Here is a 21799-nt window from a genome sequence, read left to right on the forward strand (position 1 = left end):
GCACTTTGCGCCATATGCACTTAACCACTGTGCTACCACCCAGTCCCCTCTTTTCAAAGGAATGATCTGCTACTACATGATTCTTATAGTCCCACAATACAGACTCCCTGGGAACTTAGAGAGTGCTGTTTATATTTCCTGCTGAATGATGATTTATGACAGCTGTGTATTATTTTTAATGCACTGCTGGAAATATAACCCAGGTTTCATATATCATATATGCACATTACTACTGAGCCAATTCCCTGGTTTCCCCCACCTCCTATTTTTTAGAAACAGAAAAAGAGCAGAGCACCACTCTATCTATGGAGTTCTTACTGCTCCCAGTGGTATCAGGAATCTAGAGCCTCACATTTGCAAGGTACACTCTTTACCACTGACCCATATTCCTGGACTCTGGTCTGTATTTATTTCAGCCAGATGAACACTGGTCTTAAGGTAGAAGTGAACACTCTTTACATCTTATAATTGAAATCTCTCCATTGAAATAACACAGATTTTTTTTTTTTTCTTTTTGGGTTAGGACACTGCTATAACATGAAAGGAAGGGTGCCTTGTTTTCTGAAAAGCTACAGTTTGTGCTTGTGTTTAATTTCATCTGCATTCCTAAGGCCTTGCCCAATGAGTGGAAAAGCCAGCATTTGATCTTAGTGTTAGTCACAAAGGGCTTCCAATGCTTTATTCACTTAATGCTACTTACAGTTAAGAAAACTGCCTCCACCCAGTCTTCACTCAGTAATTAGTGGATAACCAAAAGGCATCAGATCCTCTACACTCCATGGTTTGATCAGAGACATTTGATGACTGCCAGTGCATATAAACACACTGCTTCTCTCATTCATGAGCCACAATAAAGAATACCAGAAATATCTGAGCTCCCAGTCTCCTGGTTCTACCATATCCTTATTTTACATAGAGGCACTGACAGAGCAGAGAAGGGAAATAACTCTGTCAGTGCTTCTGTGTAAAATGAGGATACTTCCTAAACAAATATTCAAGCAATTCCAGGCTATAGCAGAATATTGGGGAGATAAGGTCTCTCAGCAGGTTTTTCCAAATAGTTGATTCACCAGTATGAAGGCATAAACTTGCCCTCATGCTTTCACTGTTCAATGAACAACTCCAGAAACTGTCTAGGGGGTTAGACCCAGAGATCCAGGCCCACAGACCTTAGGTGGTCACGATTATTACCTTCACAACATTTAAGGGCTATTAGAGACAAAACACAGAAGGCTGACCACAGGGGACAAACCAGAACCAGCAAAAGGAGCTACAGGGGACAGAGGTTGACCTACTGCCTTGTCAGAAAAGTCATGATGTACTTTTTTTCTTCCAGTGCAAAAATGCATCATGACTTTTCTGAAAACCCAAGAGTATATGGAAGAACTTTTATACATATAGACTTTTCAGATGGGAGCAGAGTGGTGGTCACAGCAACTGAGCAGACACCCTCTAGCAAGTTGTCTCATGCCCAGATGAGACAACTTGACCTCTTAAGTCCCTCTTAGCACTGGAATATGCGATGATAGCTTCTAACAAAATTTGCATTTACCTGAAAGCCACATTGGTCAATGTGCTATTTTGACCCAGGACTATGGGGATTCACATTCCACATCAGTTCCCCTTTATACTACTGGCCTTGACACTGCTGTCTGACATCTTGGGATTGGTTTGTCAGAGCTGGGAAGCAAACACTTTTAAGCTCCTGAACATTTTCCAAGTTGGGTCGTAAGATTTCAGTAGTATAGGAGAGGATGGGGGTAGATAGCATAATGGTTATACAAAGAGACTCATGCCGGAGGCTCCATTGTCCCAGGTACAATTTCCCTTCACCACAAGCCAGAGCTGAGCAGTGCTCTGGAAAAAATAAATAAATAAAATAGTACAGGAAGCTGCAAAGACCGCCAACATGAATTCTTTTTGGCAAGTGGCTGCTACCTAACTGTACCCTTCATGTACCAGTGCAGCACAAATAGGCTTTATTGTGGGGACCCGGGACTGGGGCTTACACACACTGGGACTGCATGTGACAGACAGCATGGTATGCAGGGTAAGGGCTCAAGTGCCCCAGGATGCAGGATGAGGGGTCCAGCCTCATGAGTGGGCTCTGCTCCTTGGGGCACTCTGTCCCTTCTCAGTTCTTAGAGGCAAATGTGCAGGAAGAGGGCTCAGCACTTCACAAATTGGTGGGTGACCTCATAGATTCCCACAGACTCTTGAGCCTTTTCGTCATAGTCAGTCCAGTCCTGTGAAATGAAGTGGCAGTGTTAGTCTCACCTTGCAGACTGGTGCAGTGTTCAGAGTAAGAACTGGGACTTAAAGGTTCACTTCACGGTGCATGGGATACCACCCCACATGATGAGTACTATTGATGCTGGGGAAGCCTTAGTGCTATGGCATCCACCCCCCCACCCCCCCAATTTCCCACTCTTACTCGTTCTCTCCCTCCTTCCCCCTCTCCCTCTGTGTATGTTTTACTATATATATATATATAAAATGAAGGTCAGTCTGGAGTGGTGAAGCCCCAGTGAGGACCAAAGTGGGGAGGGGACTTCAGGATTTAGATATTTAAGAATATGTACTGAGGAAGGTAGATAGCATAACGGTTATGCAGAGACTCTCATGCCTGAGGCTCTAAAAGTCCCAGGTTCAATTCCCTGCACCAACCATAAGCCAGAGCTGAACAGATGATGCTCTGGTAAAAGAAATAAAAAAAAAAATGTCTGATCCAGGTCAAAGTCAGATAGTCAGGCTTGCATTTAAATTCCAGCATGAAAAGCTGTTTGATTTGGGGCAAGTCACTTAAGTTCCCTGAGCCTCTGCTCTATACTCTAAATTCATTTTTAAAGGACAACAATAAATTTCATTCTGAATACTGAGTGAATCAAATGAGGTGACAAATATAAAAGTACTTAGCATAGTGCCAGGTGCAATAAGCACTCAGTATATGCCAGTTACTGTTATTAGATGTTGTGCAAATTGAAGTTTTTATCCTTCCTGAGATGTGGCCACAAAGTCTCCTTATCTGCAAGGCAGTGATACATCCTGCAATTTAGTAGAATCTCAGTACTCACAGTAGCTGCGCTTTACAAAGTACTACAGGACTGGATTACTGTCAGATCACTGCTTGAAGGCAAAGTAAAGGGTTAGTATCCTGTGCGTCTCTGATTACAGCATTAACCAATAGTCTTGCTGTAGTAAGTTCCTGTTTTTTAAAAAATTATTTATGTGACACAGGGAATGAACCGAAGGCCACGTGCACGCACACTATCATGTGGACTTCCTGGACCGATTTTTAAATTTTTTTGAAAATATTTTTTATTCTCTTTTTGTTGCCCTTGTTTTTTACTGTTGTAGTTACTGTTCGATAGGACAGAGAGAAATGGAGAGAAGAGGGGAAGACAAAGAGGGGGAGAGAAAGATAGACACCTGCAGACCTGCTTCACCGCCTGTGAGGCGACTCCCCTGCAGGTGGGGAGCCGGGGGCTCGAACCGGGATCCTTATGCCGGTCATTGCACTTGGCACCACGTGCGCTTAACCCACTGCACTACCGCCTGACCCCTTGATTTTTAAATTTTATACACTTGAGAGAGAGAAGAACAAGAGAAAAATAGAGAACAAAGCACTAATCTACCATCCATGGAGTTCCTTGGCAATGTTCCTGGTTCTTTTATGTGGTACTAGGGGTCAAACCCGAGGCTTCGCAAAGAGTAAGGCTGAGCTGTCTCTCCACTCTGTAGGTTTCTGTCTTAGCCCACTTTACTCAATATATATTCCTAACTAATGTTAAACTCCTGGCCAACAGTACTATAATTCATGACTAAGTCCAAGTAACAGGTGCTTTATCCAAAAGGCACATCTTACCCTTAATAGATGGCATGTTAGCACGACACAGTAATACCAGAGCCCACTTTAAATACCAAAAATCACAAACAGGAAGCAAGAAAATGTAGAGTCAATCTGCCTTCCTTCCTTCCTATTTTCTTACCAGAGCACTGCTTAGCTCTGGTTTATGGTGGTGTGGGGGGTTGAGGCTGGGACTTTGGAGCGTCAGGCACAAGAGTCACTTTACTTAACCATTATGCTATCTACCACCCCCCCCCCCCAGGTCAACTTTTCACTGATGAGCCTTGTTCACAAAAGGGTGATTCCTACCAGTTGTCCTACAGCTCCCTGCAAGGCTCAAATTTCCTACCTTTTCCTGCAGATTAATGTCACTGAAGACTGTGCCTGACTCCACACCCTCAGCAGCAAACCCGGCCTGCAAGTGATAGGAAAATGAGTCAGTCTGGGGTGGGGGTAGACAGGGCCACTGGGCTGGCCTGTGAGGCCTGGCTGGGGAACTACTGATCACACCTAATGATGGGAGGAGAGATACTGTGTATGTGGGGGAGGGCTGTTCTGGAATAACTGTGAGCTTCCAGGGCCTGGATGTTGCCCTTGGACTGGAGTGGTTCCACCAAATTAGAGCCCTGGAGGCAGCCCTGGACCAAAGACTTTGGGCATGCCACCTCGCTCTCTGTACTTGCTTTTTTTAAATTTGTGAATGGGAGCAATATAGTCCCTTCAGCGCACTACACAGATGCGCTATGAGGTAGAAATGCTGTCAAAACAAAGTGGGATGGGCACTGGCTCTGGAGTTGGGCAGATCTGGGTTCCAGTTCCAGTGATCACTGCGCAACCTGCAAAAATCTCTGGAGTTCTTTGCTCATCTGAAAAATCAGATGAATAGCTTCATAGGGCTACTGTGAGGATTAAATGAAGTTAGTATGTGAAAACAATGGACATGGCGCCCACCATACAACAGGATTAATAAACGGCACAATTAATAATAATAATAATAATAATAATAATAAAAATAAATGGCATAATTCTTAGAATTTCTAGTTCATGGTCTCTTGAGACCTAGGAAGCCAAGTTCTGCTGTCACTTCCCACTGCTCCTTCCCCTGCACACAGGGTTCCCAGAAGATACACGCACCTGTGGCTGGAAATCAACTGGTTCAAGGCCCCGGCACTCAAACTCTACTATTGTCTTGAACTTCTCATTGTCTTCAGCCTACAAAGGAAGTGCAATGAGGAGACAGGCCCAAATGGACACTCCAGGTGGCCCATGATTCCTGTCCTTTTGGCCGACTGGGTCTTTATAGCTCCTTTTGTGCCCAGCACAGGACCTGCGAGCAACTAACCCCCTTCAGGAAGAAGCCTGCCCCAGGAGGCCTTCTTGGACACAGATGTTGTAGACCAATGTGTAGACTTTGGGGTCAGCCTCTCTGGCTGAGAGTACAGAGCTCTGCTTCTTTTTTCTTTTTTTTCCTCTGGGCTTAAGACTGTCAAATGGAGTTGAGGAAACTGCTCCAGGGGAATCTGAGAATTTCAGTTGTGTATAAAGTGCACAGCACTTGATAAATAGAAGATATAGTTACCAGTATCAAAAATATGAGCAAGATGGGGCTTTGAGATAGTTCTAGCTAGTAAGATGCATACCTTACTGTGATCTCCCCCCTTTTTAAAAATTTTATTTATTTATTTTCCCTTTTTGTTGCCCTTGTTGTCTTATTGTTGTTGTAGTTATTATTGTTGTTATTGATGCCGTCGTTGTTAGATAGGACAGAGAGAAATGGAGAGAGGAGGGGAAGACAGAGACGGGGAGAGAAAGATAGACACCTGCAGACCTGCTTCACCGCCTGTGGAGCGACTCCCCTGCAGGTGGGGAGCCGGGGCTCGAACCGGGATCCTTACTCCGGTCCTTGTGCTTTGCGCCACATGCACTTAACCCGCTGCGCTACAGCCTGACTCCTGATCTCCCCCTTTCTCTGCTTGAAATAAAGTGAAAAAAAATTATCCTAGAGTGGTGAAGTCATACGTGTGAGGCTTAGGCATCACCAAAATCCTCAGAGGACAAGAATGTTCAATATGGGCCAGACAGCTAATTCACTGGGTTGAGTGACAGTCTTGCCATACTTTCAGCCCAGGCCTTAGCCCCAGAATTACATGGGAGTGCCAAGACACCACAGAAAGCTCTGGTGCTGTGGGCTCAGGCTTAGGCTCTAGTTCGTGTTTTTTCTTTCTCTTTCTCCCCGCTCCCCCCCCCCCCAATTCTTCAGATAAAGTCCACAGATGATCTAAACAGTTTATACACTTAGTGCCATGAAGGCAAAGGGGCTGAATAAAGCGTCTGAACTGAGATCTGCATGTGGAGCAAATACCTCTGAGAGGAGCGGTGTAGCCAGGAAATTCATGCCTACCTGCCTTGTGGGTTGAGACTGCAAGAACTACACACACATTTCCACTCTTTCATTCACTGTAAAATCATTTCCTGCATATTCACTATGTGCCTGGCACCAATGAAGCATTCCTCTGTTGTCCCAGGTTTGCTTTTTATCTGCTGATTTGTCTCTTCCATGAGGATATGATTTACTTGAGGGCAAGTCTTCAGGTGACTCCCCTTTTCTATTTTCAGGCCAAAGCTAAGAACCTGTCATCTCTAAGACAGTTAAAAATAAATAAATGAAGTGCCAGGGGCCAGGCAATAGCACACTTGGTTAAGCTCATACATTATAGTGTGCAGAGTCCCTGGTTCAAGTCCCTAGTTCTCCCCTGCAGAGGGAAAGCTTTACAAGTGGTGAAGCAGGACTGCTCTGTCTCTTTCCCTTTCTATCTCCTTCTCCCCTCTCAATTTCTCTCTCTGTCCAATAATAAGTAAATAAATAAATAATGCCAAAAAGGATGGTGGTACAGTGGATAAGAACTAGACTCTCAAGGACTGTATGTGCCAGAGTGATGTCTGGTTCTGCCCCTCCTCCTCTCTTCCTCATACAATTTTAAAAGGGAATAAATGAGGGGGCCAGGCTGTAGCGCAGTGGGATTAGCACAAATGGTGCTAAGTGTAAGGACTGGCGTAAGAAACCCGGTTTAAGCCCCTGGCTCCCCACCTGCAGGGAGGGTTGCTTTACAAGCGGCGAAGCAGGTCTGTAGATGTTTATCTTTCTCTCCCCGTCTTCCCCTCCTCTCTTGATTTCTCTCTGTCCTATCCAACAACAACGACAGCAACAACAATAATAAACAACAAGGGCAACAAAAGGGAAAAAATAGCCTCCAGGAGCAGTGGATTCGTAATGCAGGAACAGAGCCCCAGCAATAGCCCTGGAGGAAAAAAAAAAAAAAAAAGGAGTAAATGAATACAAGTAACTGCCTTTCTTTAAGCAAGACTCCCTTTCACACCTGTGGACTAATCTGTTAGTCAGTGGTATACTGAGCATGTCAAGGTGTGATGCACCACAGGACTGTATCACCCATGATTTCAGAGAAGGCTCAGTAGTCCCCAGTGATGGAAACTGAGCAGCCAGATCAGGCCAGAAGTCCACTGTGCTTGCACTCAGGCAGTATATTATGGATAATGATGACAGAGTGATGAATGTCCCCTGGCGGGTCACTCTGGATACAGATATAACTCGAGTCCAGGCCTCCTAGCTCCCATCCTAGATCTCACCTCACACAACAGTAGGAAACTTACATTGTAAGATGTGATGGTACTGCTCAGTATGTCTGAAAGAAAAGAGAAGACAAAGTTAACTTGAGCCTATACCCTAGCTCTAGCTATTTCCAAAGTGACTCTGAGAAAGAAAATCTGCTCTAGAAGCCTCAGCACCTCAGGCCTGTATCCACTACAGATAAGATGAGCCAGCTTTTGGCCAGGTAGCAGGGACCTTTGGGCCAGCCGGACAGAGCTCAGAGTTCAGAGCTGGACCTACCGATGGAGTTTTCCCTCGCACAAAGCTTGCACTTCTGAACCATGGAGGCGCTGCCACGACCTCCCTTCAGTGGCACATTGTCCTGGCAAAGAGTAAACAGAACCTCTGTTCACATATTAATCAGACACAGGGCTTTTAGGAGACTCAAATCTACCACTTCTACCCAGATGATGAGATAAAGACCCAGAGAGCATGAGAAGTTGGTTAAAACAAGAATTCTGGGGGAGGGACCAGGAAGTTGGCTCTGATAAAGTATCTGCTTTGCCTGCATTAAAAGCTCTGCCTTTGATGCTTAGAGTGGTTCTAAGACAAAAATGAGTAGGGCTCTATGGATGGTGGAGTGGTGCTTTCTTCTCTCGGTCAATCGCTCACTCTCTTAAAAACAAAGTTATAAGTAAAAAATTGGTCCAACAGGTGGTAGCCTATCTGGTTAAGCACACACATTACAGTGCACAAGGACCTTAGTTCAAGCCTCTGGTTCCCACCTGTAGGAGGACAGCTGCACAAGTGGTGAAGCAGGGCTATAGGTCTGTCTCTTTCCCTCTCTCTGTCTTCCCCATCCCTCTCAATTTCTGTCTCTATCCAATAGACAAATAAAAGATTAAAAAAAATGTAAAATTGGATCAGAGATGACTCAGCAGTAGAGTACACTGTGAAACTCTGATATTCAATATATCAAAAACACACATGGCGCACACACACACCTCTCTCAGCAGCCTACTTATGCCTGACCTCTGAAATCAAAAAAGGTGGTAGGCTTTAGAGACACTTTAGAGACATTAGAACCATAGGTTACCCACATCCCTGCCCAAATGTGTTATGTGCGGATCTGGGGGTGGGGTGGTTACCATCATCCGGATATATTGCCACTTCTCTGAGACCTCACCACAGTTGCCACATTTCATCTTGAGGGGGAAAAAAGAATATTAGTTAGTATTCAGCTCAGATGAATACTAGACAGAGGAAAGGGTAATGACAGTGTAAAGCAGACACATTCTTAGCCTTTTTCCCTGTGGGCAGTCTCTACCTTATTCTTACACTTAGTACCACCAAGGGCACAATCAGATCTTTGGTAAACAGTTTCCCCTGCTGGCATACCTGCAACTCCTCTATGAAGTAGGAATCCCAGAGTCTGGGTATGATTCAAACCCATATGGTACAGAAATGGCCACAGCAACCCCTCTTTCCCAAAACACATGTACTTCCTGTGCTAGGGCCTTTCTTTGAGTTCTCAGAGGCACAGCAGATCCTTGCTGTTACTCATTCTCTTTTCTCTTTCAGTGAATTCTGGGTTTTTGAAGACAAGTGTCAATTCCTCAAGCCCTAGCACTATGGTTTCAAAATATTCGGTAAATAAAGGTGGTGAGGCTTCCTAAAAGGGGACTTGCACTAAACACAGAGGATGCTGGGATTTAGGCTAGGAGGGAAGCAAAGCAGAGGACCTGGGAGAATAAGGGTCTCAAACTGCTAGGCTCCGAGGGCAGCTCTATAAAGCACACTACTAGGACGCTGGTTCACCAGTAATGGGGTGAGGCTGTAAGTCAGGGTGGAGTCAAGCACAAAACTAAATCATTCACAATAAAGCCTAGGGGCTGGGTGGTGGAATATATACAGTACAAAAAGAACCAGGTTCAAGCCCCTGGTCCCCACCTGCGCGCAGGGATGTGTGTGTGCTCCACAAGTGGCTAAATGGTGCTACAGGTCTCTCTTTTCTCTCGCTCTCTATCCCCCTTTCATTTTTTTCTGCCTTTATCTGAGGGAGGGAAGGAGAGAGGAAGGAAAGGAAGGAAGAAAGAAAAGATGAGAGGGGAAAAGACCCTGGGAGTGGTGAATTCATTCTGCAGGCACGGAACTCCAAGCAATATCCCTGGTAGCAAAGCAAAACAAAACATACACACACACCGAAGAGAAAATCTAATCAACAAAAGAAAAATACGGTGCAACTACTCTCCTTTCTAATCACAAGGTCTCTTCAAGTAGGCATAAAATGCTGTTACATAACATCTACAACAAATTTATAACTTAAGTTATATAGCATATACAACGAAATATTAAGGAATAATTAAAATTTTACATTTATTCCCTTTTGTTGCCCTTGTCTTATTGTTGTTATTGATGTCATTGTTGGATAGGACAGAGAGAAATCGAGAGAGGAGGGGAAGACAGAAAGGAGAGACAGACACCTGCAGACCTGCTTCACCGCAGTGACTCCCCTGCAGGCGGGGAGCCAGGGGCTCGAACCCGGATTCTTAACGCCTGTCCTTGCGCTTTGCGCCACGTGCGCTTAACCCGCTGAGCTACCGCCTAACTCCCGGAATAACTTTTATTAAGTTACAAGGGTGCTGGCAGCGGGCTCCCTAGTACAGCACACACATTACCAGCACGAAGAAGAAAGTTGCTTCAAAGAGTTTTTTTTTTTTCTTTTTCTTTTTTCCCGGGCAGGCCATATGGCATCCCCCTACCCTCCAACCTTAAAACGTCCCCCACGCCCCTTCCTTCTCCAGCCCAAGCTCCGCCCCCAGCCACACCTTCAGGTACCACCGGAAGTCCTCGCCCACTGGCCGGAGGTTGGTGACATTCTCTAGCGTGGCCTTGAGCTGCAGCGCGATTTTCTAAGAGCAGGAAAGGGAAGGCCAGAGCTACACCATCCACTGCGCCTGCGCAGCCCCACACCGAGCCCCGCCCCTCCCGGTACTGCGGCGGTGCCTCTCCGATGCTCGGAGCTCCAGCCATCTTCCCACACTCCCTTCTATCCCGGATCTTCGCCACCTTAACGCCCCTGCCCCGGAGGTGGGGTGTCTCCTCCTCACCCCCATAGAGATGCGGCTGAGCTCTGCTCAGGTTGCGAGCCTACTTTCCAGCTAGCCGTACGCACGGGCGCAGCCTGTATCACGTCATCAACGTGGGCCGGGCGTGCTCCGGAAGGGCGGGGCCTCCGGTTGCTGCGCAAACCCGGCTCGCTGGACTTGAGTTTTGTGCTCATCACACCCATAAATCAGTGTTTCCAGAGTCACTGAGAGCTGGCCGGAAGGGTGCTACAGCAAAGCAAATTGCCTGAATCCTGCCGGCGCTTCTAGCTGCCTCCTCTCGGTTCTGCCTTTTGGCACCTGGTTCTTCTTGCCTAGGACTAGCTTCTCGCACTTGGGACGAAGTATCTTTCCCTCCAACTTTTTTTTAACCAGAACACTGTTCAGCTCTGGCTTATGGTGCTGCCGGGAATAGAACCTCGGACTTTGGAGCCTCAGGCATGAGAGTCTGTTTGCATAACCATTACGCTATCTACCCTCCGCCCTAATTTTTTTCTTTCTTTTTTTTTTTTTTTTTAGGTTTGCATTATTCTCGAACGTATCCTGGGCACACCTTTTTGTTGTCTTCACACCTGAAGAGTCCCATTCAGCTAACTCTTCTCTGGGCTATGGGGCTTTCTCTCCTACATTTACCAAATCTATTTATCTTTTTAAGCGTCCTCTAATGCAGGGCACATTTGAGACCATACAACTGTGACCACTACAAGGACACTTCACCTCATATTTTCATAGCCTTCTAGAACCCTGACATTTAGAATTTGGAGCGGCTACTTTTTTTTAATTAAGAAAGGATTAATTAACAAAACCATAGGGTAGGAGGGGTACAACTCCACACAATTCCCACCACCCAGTCTCCATATCCCACCCCCTCCCCTGATAGCTTTCCCATACTCTATCCCTCTGGGAGCATGGACCCAGGGTCATTGAGGGTTGCAGGTCTGGCTTCTGTAATTGCTTCCCCGCTGAACATGGGCGTTGACTGGTCGGTCCATACTCCCAGTCGGTGCAGCTACTTTTAATGTCCTCTTCACTCTTGTCTTGCCTCAATGTCCTAAGTACCATTCTGTATAGCAGAGTCAGGAACCCCGACATCTCAGGTTCCAGATCTGCACCTAATTTGCTGCATCATAATCTCGCAGAGACAGTCTGTTTTGTGGGGGGAAGTACTAAGTCAGAATATTTAGACCTTGTCCCAAACTAGCCTGTCTTGAAATATGATCACTAATCACTTGTCAGTCAAATGAGGTTTATAAAGTACCACTTCCTTTCAGCACCCACAGTATTTTGCCCAAGATTTGCAATTTAAACAAGTTTCTACAGATCCACTTGCTAAGCAAAAATTCCTAGACAATCTGTTAACAACAATCTCAATTCTGAATAGCTGCTGGTACTGACTTTAACATACATACCCTCTACTAGTCTCTCTAAGCTGGTAGCTATCTCTAGAATTGATGAGATTTTGGAGCAATATTTCACAGTGTTACTGTTAAACAAAAAAAGGGGTTTCACACTTCAAGTCTTTATAAAATAGCAAAAGGTTCATTTTTGTCACATTTATTAGATAATCAGTTTATAAAAAATACTGCCCTGATATACACAAAAATGTCCTAGTAATGAATGGTAATGCAAAACAGTTATCCCCACCCCCCTCATGTCCATATCAGTATCAAGTTAGATTGGCTTAATCTTGAAGTGTAATCCAATAAGACTAAAGACCAAACACTTCAGGTCCTGGACAAGATAATAAAATACTCGCAAGCCTTCTGGATCCCTAAAAAGAAAGGGAAAACAACATTAAAAGATTAAAAAAAAGGAAAATAATGATTAAAGTAGTGGATTGCTGATCTCAAAGTTTGTTTTAAAATATACACATATACCTGTGTACACATACCTTGCTATATGGTACCAAGGGTTAGTACCCATGGCCTCACACATATAAAGCATATACTTTACTGATAATCTATGTCCCTGATCCAAAGACTACTTTTTAAAAAAATTTTATTTATATTTATTCCCTTTTGTTGCCCTTGTTTTATTGTAGTAGTTATTATTACTATTGTTGTTATTGATGTCGTTGTTGGAAAGGACAGACAGAAATGGAGAGAGATGGGGAAGACAAGAGAGGGGGAGAGAAAGATAAGACACCTACAGACCTGCTTCACCACTTGTGACTTCCCTGCAGGTGGGGAGCTGGGGCTCGAACCCAGATTCTTATGCTGGTCCCTGCACTTTGCGCCACGTGCGCTTAACCCGCTATGCCACCAAGTGACTCCCCTACTTTTTTTTTATGAATAAATATTTTTTAAATATGGGACTGGAAGCTTGAACCTAGATCCTTGTGCACTGGATGTGTGTGCTCTACTAGGTGTCTCACCACCCTCGCCCTCCATCCCCCTTCCCCCCGAAAAATGTTTTTGACTAAAGACAGACAGATATTTGGGTACTAGTGGTGCTAGGGAATCAAACCTGGGGCTTTTCACATGCCAGGGCTCAAACCGGAATCCTTAGGCGGGTCCTTGCGCTTTGTGCCATGTGCACTTAACCCACTGCGCTACCGCCCGATTCCTGACAAGCTGGTACTATGCACACACACTTTGCCCCCTCACCCCCCATTTACTCTGGTGAAATACACCAACTCCAGTCCAAGTTCTGCTTAGTGTTTTCCCTTCTCATCTTGTTTTTCAACTACTGTCTGTGAATGAGATCATCCCATATTCATCCTTTTGCTTTCGACTTATCTCACTTAAGATGATTTCTTCAAGCCCACCCCCTATTTTTTGGTGGAGCCAGGGTTGCACTCATATGTGACTTCACTGCACTGGGACTGTTCCCCTACCCCCCCCCCCCCCACACACTCTACTTTTTTATTCAGATAAAGAGTGAGAGACACCACAGCACTAGGGCTTCCTTCCATACAATAGCACCTTCCACGTGGTTCTAGGGCTCAAGCCTGGCTATGGGTGGCCAGGAACATGTCATACCTAGTGAACTACCTTGATGGTGCAAGCTGATCCCTTTGTCTTACACTTGTATCATATCCAGACATAATGGTGGATTTGGTTACTCCAAAAACACATACATCTGGACATATGGATCATGTACACTTACTTGGACTGGTTGACATCAATAAGGGAACCAATTTTTGATGTTGTGAAAGAGATATGTTCATCTCCAATGACAATTTCAAGCTCCTGGAAACATAAAAACCAAACCAAAACAAATAAACAAAGAAGAAAAAAAAAGACGAGTTGAATTTTTCATCAACCACAATGAAGTCAACATATGCCAAACTGCACAAACTCGAGAAAACATGACCACACAAACAAAACACCAGTTCATTCTAAGGACTAAATCGCTAGGTACTGAAAATAAAGAGAGAACAGATCAGTGTCTTACCAAGACTCTAACCTGGACAAGAGGAATCAGACCTGATGATGATGATAGTTTGTGTATGAAATTCTTGGGTCTCAGTTCCCATAGTGACACAAGTTAGTACACCTTTAAAAATTATCTATGGGCTACGCCCAATATGTGCCAGGAACTGTTCCTGTGCTTGAGACAAATCAATAAAACAAAAATAGTTTTACTTTCATGGAACTTAAAGACTACTGAGTCCTACGTATTATATATACACATATGTGTGTGTGTGTGTGTGTGTGTGTGTGTTTTCCTTTTTAAAAAACTATTTACTTAATGAGAGAGTGTGAGAGATCAGAGCACCACCCTGGCACATGTGATGCCAAGGAGCAAATGTTCAGAACCTTAGGCATATATATGCTATTACCGAGTTCTTGTGACCACTTTAGTAAATACTAATAGTGGGGAAAATTTTTTATTGACAGTTCCTCAAGAATTGGCCATTAATTTTGAATTAGGAATTATCTTATATGGGTTTTTATATGAATAGATACAACTATTACTGAGCTATATATCAACACTATTTTAGACACTAGAGATACAATGATGAAAAACTGGATAGAAATCTTTGTACCAAAGGAAACTGTATGTGTATGCCAATATGTGAAGGAAGAAAAGATACTAAAAGGAAAGCAAACAAGAAAATTCCAGATAATGGTACCTGCTATGAAGAGAATAAAGTAGATATGATTATAATAAATGTGGAAGGGCATTTAATTTTTACTCTATATGCAGTACTGGGGAATGAACTCAATTCATACCACTGAAATACCTCCCTGGCTCAATTCTTTTATTCTACATTTTTTAAGAGAGATAGGGAGGGGGAGAAAGATAGCAAAGCACCACTCCACCACCCATGGAATTCCCTCTTAGAGTTCCCCATGCTGTTCCCCTGTGGTCTCAGGGATTGAACCTAGGGTCTCACCCATGACTAGGTATGGATTTTTAAGAGCTAAGCAATCTCCTGACCTCAGGAAGACATTTTTGACTGGATGGACAAGCAAGGCATCACTGAAGAAGTGACATTTGAAGATCTCAATAATAAAGACAGTCTTGCACCCAATGTTCCTGGCAGTATATAGTTTATGCCAATATACTAAACTAACAACTTAGGTGTGACTGTGGAACAGGAAAAGAAAAAAAAGCTAGGTTTGCACACAATGAAATTGTAAGAAAGGCAAAAAATATGGTGGGAATTTGAATTTTATTTTAAATGCAGTAGGAAGTCACTGGAGGACTTAAAACCAGTAGAATAAATAACCTTATAGTTTAAAAAAGATTATTCTGGTTTCAGGATGAAATAAATGGTTTTCAGAGGACAAGAACAAGTGGGAGGGCTGGGTAGTGGTGCACCTGGTTGAGCATACATGTTACTAAGCATAAGGATCCAGGTTCAAGCCCCCAGTCCTGACATGCAGGGGGAAAGCTTCACAAGTGGTGAAGCAGTGTTGTAGTTATCTCTCTGTCTCTCTCCCCCTACCCTCTCAATTTCTGGCTGTCTCCATCCAATAAATAAATAAAGATAATACAAATTAAAAAAAAAAAAAAGAACAACAAGGTAGTCAGAAGTTTGGACAAAGAAGGCAAAATTTGAAGTACAGAGAAATATCATTCCTTTTATTTAGTCAAATATGGCAGGTTTTATATTTCCATTACAATGGTCTTGAAAATGAATATATGTGGCATGAATTTAAAGATATATATGTAGTTGCTTACTTGATTTTTCTTCTACTATATATCCAGTATTGAAATTAACTATGTTCTAATTATCTTTGTACCCTCATAATTACTGGGCTCTAAGAAATCAGCATCATCTTCTCTGCTGTGCCTCTGGAAAATGTTTCTTTTTTTAAAAAATATTTATTTATTTATTCCCTTTTGTTGTCCTTGTTTTATTGCTGTAGTTATAATTGTTGTTATTGATGTCATCGTCGTTGGATAGGACAGACAGAAATGGAGAGAGGAAGGGAAGACAGAGAGGGGGAGAGAAAGACAGATACCTGCAGACCTGCTTCACCACCTGTGAAGTGACTCCCCTGCAGGTGGGGAGATGGGGGCTTGAACCAGGATCCTTACGCTTTGTGCCTCGTGTGCTTAACCCGCTGTGCTACCGTCCGATTCCCAAAATGCTTCTATCCTTAAACTAAGGTGCTACTAACCTGCTTTGTGCAGCGCTCTTTTTCTGTCTCTGTCCCTCCCTCCCTCTTTCCCTGTCTCTCACACATACACACTCACACACTCAATGTCATGTGTAGAGCAGTGAACCTCACTCTATGACTTCTCCATTACAGAACAGTTGATAAAGCACTCACTTGCCGGCCTACTCGATCAGGAGGTGGCCACAAAGCATCATCCTCTTTGGTAATTTCACTGTCGTCAATTATTCTCTTCAGCTCCTCCATCACACTTTTATGTACATAAGCCTGAAAGCAAGTTCAAAAAACAGAATTTAAATTATATCCTTAAGGAGACAGCAATCAAGACTTAAAAGGGCAGCCTGGGGCAGGGAGCACCAGGATGTTTGCTCAGTAGTACAATGCATGGACCAGATAAAACACAAACACACACACACACACACACACACACACACACACACACACCCTAAAGTCAAAGCATAACGTCATGACTGGCAGAGTAGTGGTCTGGTCTCTTACACATTCTCAATCTCTCTTCCTGAAAACTTATTTCTGGCATATTAATAAGTGGGAAGATATTCAGACTCAAGCTCAGATGAAAAAGAGGCAGGATCAGAAATTACCAATGGGATGAAGGGTAGATAGCATAATGGTTATGCAAACAGACTCTCATGTCTGAGGCTCCAAAGTCCCAGGTTCAATCCTCCGCACCACCATAAGCCAGAGCTGAACAGTGCTCTGGTTAAAAAATAGAGTGCCCATTGACTATTACCTAGTTCTTTGTACTTTATAATCTGATGACACAAACCTTTTCCTTGCTTAATACCCAACTCACACTGAACCCATAAAAGATCTATTAGTAACCTTGGATTTTTTTTTTCTTTTAATTTCAGAGAAAGAGAGAAAGAGAAGAGAAACCACAGCACCATTCCTGAAGCTTCCTCTGGCCCTGCTCTCATGTGGAGCAAGGGACTTGATTTTGGCCACTTACATATGGCAAAGTACACACTCTACTTAGTGAGCTAACTTTCAGTTCCTTCATTTTTTAAATTCCAGATAAAGGGTAAAACGCCACAGAACTGCTTCACCATCCATGGAGAATGTCTGCGGTTCACTCTTATGGTACCAGGGCTTAAACCTAGGATTTAGTAAGTCAGGTTTACTGGGTGAATTATTTCTTAGCATTATGTTTTGTATACTGGTCCATGTATGTAAGGCAGGGCTGAGGAGATAGCATAGTGGTTATGCAAAAGATTTCTAGGTCTGGGGCTCTACGGTCTCAGGTTCAACCCCCAGCACCACCATAAGCCAGAGCTGAGCAGTGCTATGGTCTTTATCTTCCTCTCCCTCTCTCAATATTTCTCATTAAAAATAAAATAAAATAAAAGGGCTGGGTGGTGACACACCTGGTTGAGTGCTCATGTTACAGTGTGCAAGGACCAGTGTTCAAGCACTAGTCTCACCTGCAGGGGGAAAGCTTCACAAGTGGCAAAGCCCGGGGTGCAGGTGTCTCTCTCCCTCTCTGTCTCCCCCTTCCTCTCAACTTCTGGCTGTCTCTATGCAATAAATAAATGAAGATAATAATAATAAATTAAAAATAGATAAAATGTTTAAAAAGTGCATGTAGAGCAGTGACTCAGCAGGTGGAGAGCGGGACCAGCATGAATAGGGGCCCAGGTTTGATTCCCAGCACTGTACAGAACAGAGCAGAGCACTGGTATCTCCACCTCACAGAATGAATACAATTTGTTTTAAAAAGAAATTATGTGAAAATGTTTACATATGAGGGAAATAATAAAATTGATCACTAATTACATAAAATAGTATTAAAGTATATTGACTGTTAAGATACTTTCAAATGTGAAAAACAAAAAAAACAGCACTGATGAAGCCATAATGGTATGGTAGAAATTATGCCAAAATGGAATACATGGACTTGAGAGTGGAAAGAAAGCACAGGTCTGATTCTCTATCTATTCTCTTGCTCAAAGGGGTGACATTGACCAGGCCCATGATTAGCATCTGGCCTTTCATTATCTGATCTGTAAAGGGCATATAATACCACACATCACACAGGTTTATGTTAAATTAGATCATGCAGATAAAGTAACTAGTGCTATCCCTGGCATCTAAAATGCATACAATGGAAACTAATCTCCTATGCTACTTTCCCCATTCAAATACAGATTAAATAGCTCTATTGAGTGAGACTGGTGACACACCTGGTTGAGTGCACGTTACAGTACTCAAGGACCCAGGTTCGAGCCCCCAGCCCCCACCTGCAGGGGGCAAGCTTTGCAAGTGGTGAAGCAAGGCTGCAAGTGTCTTTCACTCTCTCCCTCTTTATCACCCTCTTCCCTCTTGATTTCTGGCTGTCTCTATCCAATAAATAAATAAAGATAATGCAAAAAAAATTAACTTAAAAAACTTTAAAAAGTAGCTCTATTGAGTGGTACGTGCAGAGAATACATCAAACACTTTAAATATAATATTTAATTCTATAGCAGTGTAGGGTTGGGGATATTCTTTCTGTTTTTGATGATAAAGAAACTGCAACTACGGCCAGGTGGTGACACATCTGGCTAAGGGCATACATTGTAGCACACAAGGACTGGGTTCAAGCCCCTGGTCTCCGCCCGCAGGGGGAAAGCTTCATAAGCCGTAAAGCAAGGGTGTAGGTGTCTCTGTCTCTTTCCCTCTATTTCCCCTTTCCCTCTCAATTTCTCTGTCTCTATCCAATAATAAAATTAAAAAAAAAAAAAAAAGACAAAAGAAAAGAAACTGAGACTTAAAATTTCAGATAGAATTTGCCCAAAGTCAGTGAGGAGAAGATTCAGGGATCAAATTAAAGTCCTACAAGACTTCAAATGATTACTAGTAAATGATTCATTGTGAAATCAAATACAAGTTAAAAGAAGATCTGAAAAAAAGGCTTAGAATTTGTCAATAGACATATGTGCTTATACTTCTCTTATCTTCTAGTAATACTCCCAGAAAGGATAAAACCAATATAGGACAGAAGATTAAACTACAGCAATGAAAGGTTTTAAAGATTCATTACCTCTTTTCTGATCATGACATCATTCTTATAATTGCTGTTGTTGGCATACCTCAATTTCCCTGTTGGAGACAAAAAGCATTAAATGTACAATAAAAACATGAGTACAGCATCATTAACCTACTAAGACTAATAAGCTGTCACTTAAAATGTAGTCTTTTTTCAGACTCCCTAATAGAAGCACCTGTAGTGTTTCAATAAATTAGCTCCTTTACTTCTTAAATCAAGAGGGGAGAGAGGGTGATAGGGACAGAGACAGAGACAACTGCAGCACTGCTTCACCACTCACAAAGCTTCCCCCTACAGGTGGGACCTGGCTCGAACCCAGATCCTTGCTCATTGTAATATGTGTGCTCAACCAGGTGTGCCACCACCCAGACCCACTCCTTTTCTTCTTTACATTATGATATTAAATAGGCGCTCAGTCAAAAAATAACATGCTGACAATAAACTATAGATCCTGCAACAGGCAGCTTGGGTGTGATTAAAAAAAAAAAAAAAACACAGGTGGGGTGGCCCAGGAAGTGAAATAGTAGATTATAGCACTGAACCCTGAAGCATGAGTTCAAGAGTTTGGTTCCTGGCATTGTATGTGCTAGGATGATGCTCTGATGCTTTTAAGCATGCACCCTTTCTTACACTGATAAAAAACCAAACAGACATGGATAGCTTTTTATTATCTGACAAATGATTTCTTTGAAGGTTAATGTCCTCAATGGAAAACATGAATAGTAATTGATAACTTACCTACCTCTGGAGACTCAAATAATTTGTGAAAACATTTTTTGAAAACTACAAATACAGTATCAAGTACACCACTCAGAGCTATTCCGGGGATAGAAAAGTTGTGGTCTTATCATCAATGAATTTGACACATAAGGTCTTTTGTGTATAAATGCACCCAACAGGCTAATATACCAACAGCCTCTGCACTGTCTCAGATCTCTCATTTCAATTCATTTTCTATAAAGTGAACAAAGTGATACAGTAACTGATCTGATTAGGTTGCTCCAATACTTTGATGCTGACAATGAACCCACTGCTTTCACGGTAAAATCCAAATTCTTCAGAATGGCAAACTGCTAAGATATTTGTGCCTGATATTTCAGCACGACTCCAAGTTCTTTACCACAGCCATGAAGACCTGTATGGTGTGACTTCTGCCTACATATCTGTCATTCTTTTCTTTTCTCCCCACAGTAACTATCCTTCAGCCACAACAACATGCCTAACTCATTCTTTCCCTATATCATTTAGGCAATATTATTCCTTCTGAGTTTCACAATGCTAACTCTTTAGTCAGGGCCCCAGGTTCAGTCTCCAAAGGCCACCCCATCTAAAAGCAGCTCATCAGCAATTAATCCATCATTTTATTTCCTGAACACTCACCACTATCTGGAATCTTCGTCTTTTGTTTGCTTGTTTATGGTCTCTCTCCTCGCATTATAACAGTTTCATGAGAGAGGAAACCTGTCATTTCTGTATTCCAGACCTTGGAACGGTCTGGTATAAAGTGGGTGTTTGATCAATGCCTTTTTTTTTTTTTTTTTTCATTTTTACCAGAGTACTATTCAGCTCTGGCTTATGGTGGTGCGGGGGCTTGAACCTGGGACTTTGGAGCCTCAGGCATGAGAGCCTCTTTGCATAACCATTACGCTACCTACTGCCACCCTGATCAATGCTTTTTAACAAAAGCATTCTGGTCAAGAATCGTCTCTAAACATAAGTTTCTTCACATGGGTAGAAGGAACCAGCAGGGGGACACAGGAACGTTTCCTGCAGACCCGCGAGGCAACAGCCCCTCCTCTATCGCTGTCCGCACATTCCGGACCCGGGGCCTCCCTTCTCACCCGCATCTAGCGCATCCCCCAAATGAACCGAAGATCGTTCTTACCATCGGGCCGGAACTCAAATTCCAGGAACTCGTGGCCGAATTTTCCCTTGTGACCCACATAGTAGCGCAAATAGAAATCACTCTCCATGGCTCCCGGGAAGATCGCCGAGACAGAACTCAAAGGCAAGCACACCACCACTGTATCCCCCCCCACCCCGGCACTGACGTTTACAGTGGCGCGCGGAAGTGACGTCAAGGCGACGGCACCGTCCTAACCGGAAGGCCTTTCTCCCCTCTTCGGCGCCCGGAGGCGGGGACTAGGCTGCTCGCGTCTTCCGGCCGAGACGAGTTCATTTCTGCAGGGGGCGTGGCCGGCACTATGGGTTTTGTTAGGTTCAGGAGACCGACGCTGAGATTGGGTCTTGCTCACTGTAGGCAAGAATCCATAAGACTTCTGAACTGAAAACGGGTTTGTGTAACACAGAGGAGGGAATGATAGTCATATAATCTAGAGGTGGTGGTTGAAGTGTATATTGATAGATACATCAAGCCTTATAAACGTAGTGGGGCTGAAAAACCCAAGAACTACTAGAGGTTTATGCAAGGGGAAGAGATGAAGGTGGAAAGGGATGGAGTGACATGCCCTACTACATCCTAAAATTATTGTTCTGGCTGTTATAGATTGAATTAAAAAAAAACAAAAACAAAAACCCGGAAAGCTTGGAGATTTGAAAGTTAAGTAGTTGTTTAATCTTAGCGATAACCTAAGATGATGGTCATCTATACTCAGGTAT

The 21799-nt window shown here is 43.4% G+C and overlaps 2 protein-coding genes across 5 annotated transcripts; both read right to left on the reverse strand.

The window, feature by feature from the left end:
• Positions 1 to 1962: 1962 nt before the first annotated feature.
• CZIB (CXXC motif containing zinc binding protein) lies at positions 1963 to 10698 on the reverse strand. Of its 4 annotated transcripts, XM_016192980.2 has the most exons (8): positions 10565 to 10695; positions 10283 to 10366; positions 8603 to 8659; positions 7755 to 7836; positions 7517 to 7548; positions 4982 to 5059; positions 4197 to 4262; positions 1963 to 2246 (listed from the first exon to the last, which is right to left on the reverse strand). In XM_016192980.2, exons 1-8 carry the CDS (start codon positions 10568 to 10570, stop codon positions 2169 to 2171), a joined length of 483 nt encoding a protein of 160 aa, XP_016048466.1. In that variant the 5' UTR covers positions 10571 to 10695; the 3' UTR covers positions 1963 to 2168. The 4 variants fall into 4 exon arrangements, with proteins under 4 accessions (XP_016048466.1, XP_060062185.1, XP_016048467.1 ...); XM_060206202.1 differs by lacking the exon at positions 8603 to 8659 and having other exon boundaries at positions 10565 to 10698; XM_016192981.2 differs by lacking the exon at positions 4982 to 5059 and having other exon boundaries at positions 10565 to 10698.
• A 1401-nt stretch (positions 10699 to 12099) lies between these two features.
• On the reverse strand, positions 12100 to 21224 carry MAGOH (mago homolog, exon junction complex subunit). Its single transcript, XM_007534187.3, has 5 exons — positions 21066 to 21224; positions 19175 to 19233; positions 16291 to 16401; positions 13670 to 13752; positions 12100 to 12332 (listed from the first exon to the last, which is right to left on the reverse strand). The coding sequence occupies exons 1-5, from the start codon at positions 21151 to 21153 to the stop codon at positions 12233 to 12235; spliced, it is 441 nt and encodes a 146-aa protein (XP_007534249.1). The 5' UTR covers positions 21154 to 21224; the 3' UTR covers positions 12100 to 12232.
• Between the last annotated feature and the right edge of the window lie 575 nt (positions 21225 to 21799).

Source organism: Erinaceus europaeus, chromosome 13, assembly GCF_950295315.1.
Source record: "Erinaceus europaeus chromosome 13, mEriEur2.1, whole genome shotgun sequence".
Taxonomy (NCBI): Eukaryota; Metazoa; Chordata; class Mammalia; order Eulipotyphla; family Erinaceidae; genus Erinaceus; species Erinaceus europaeus.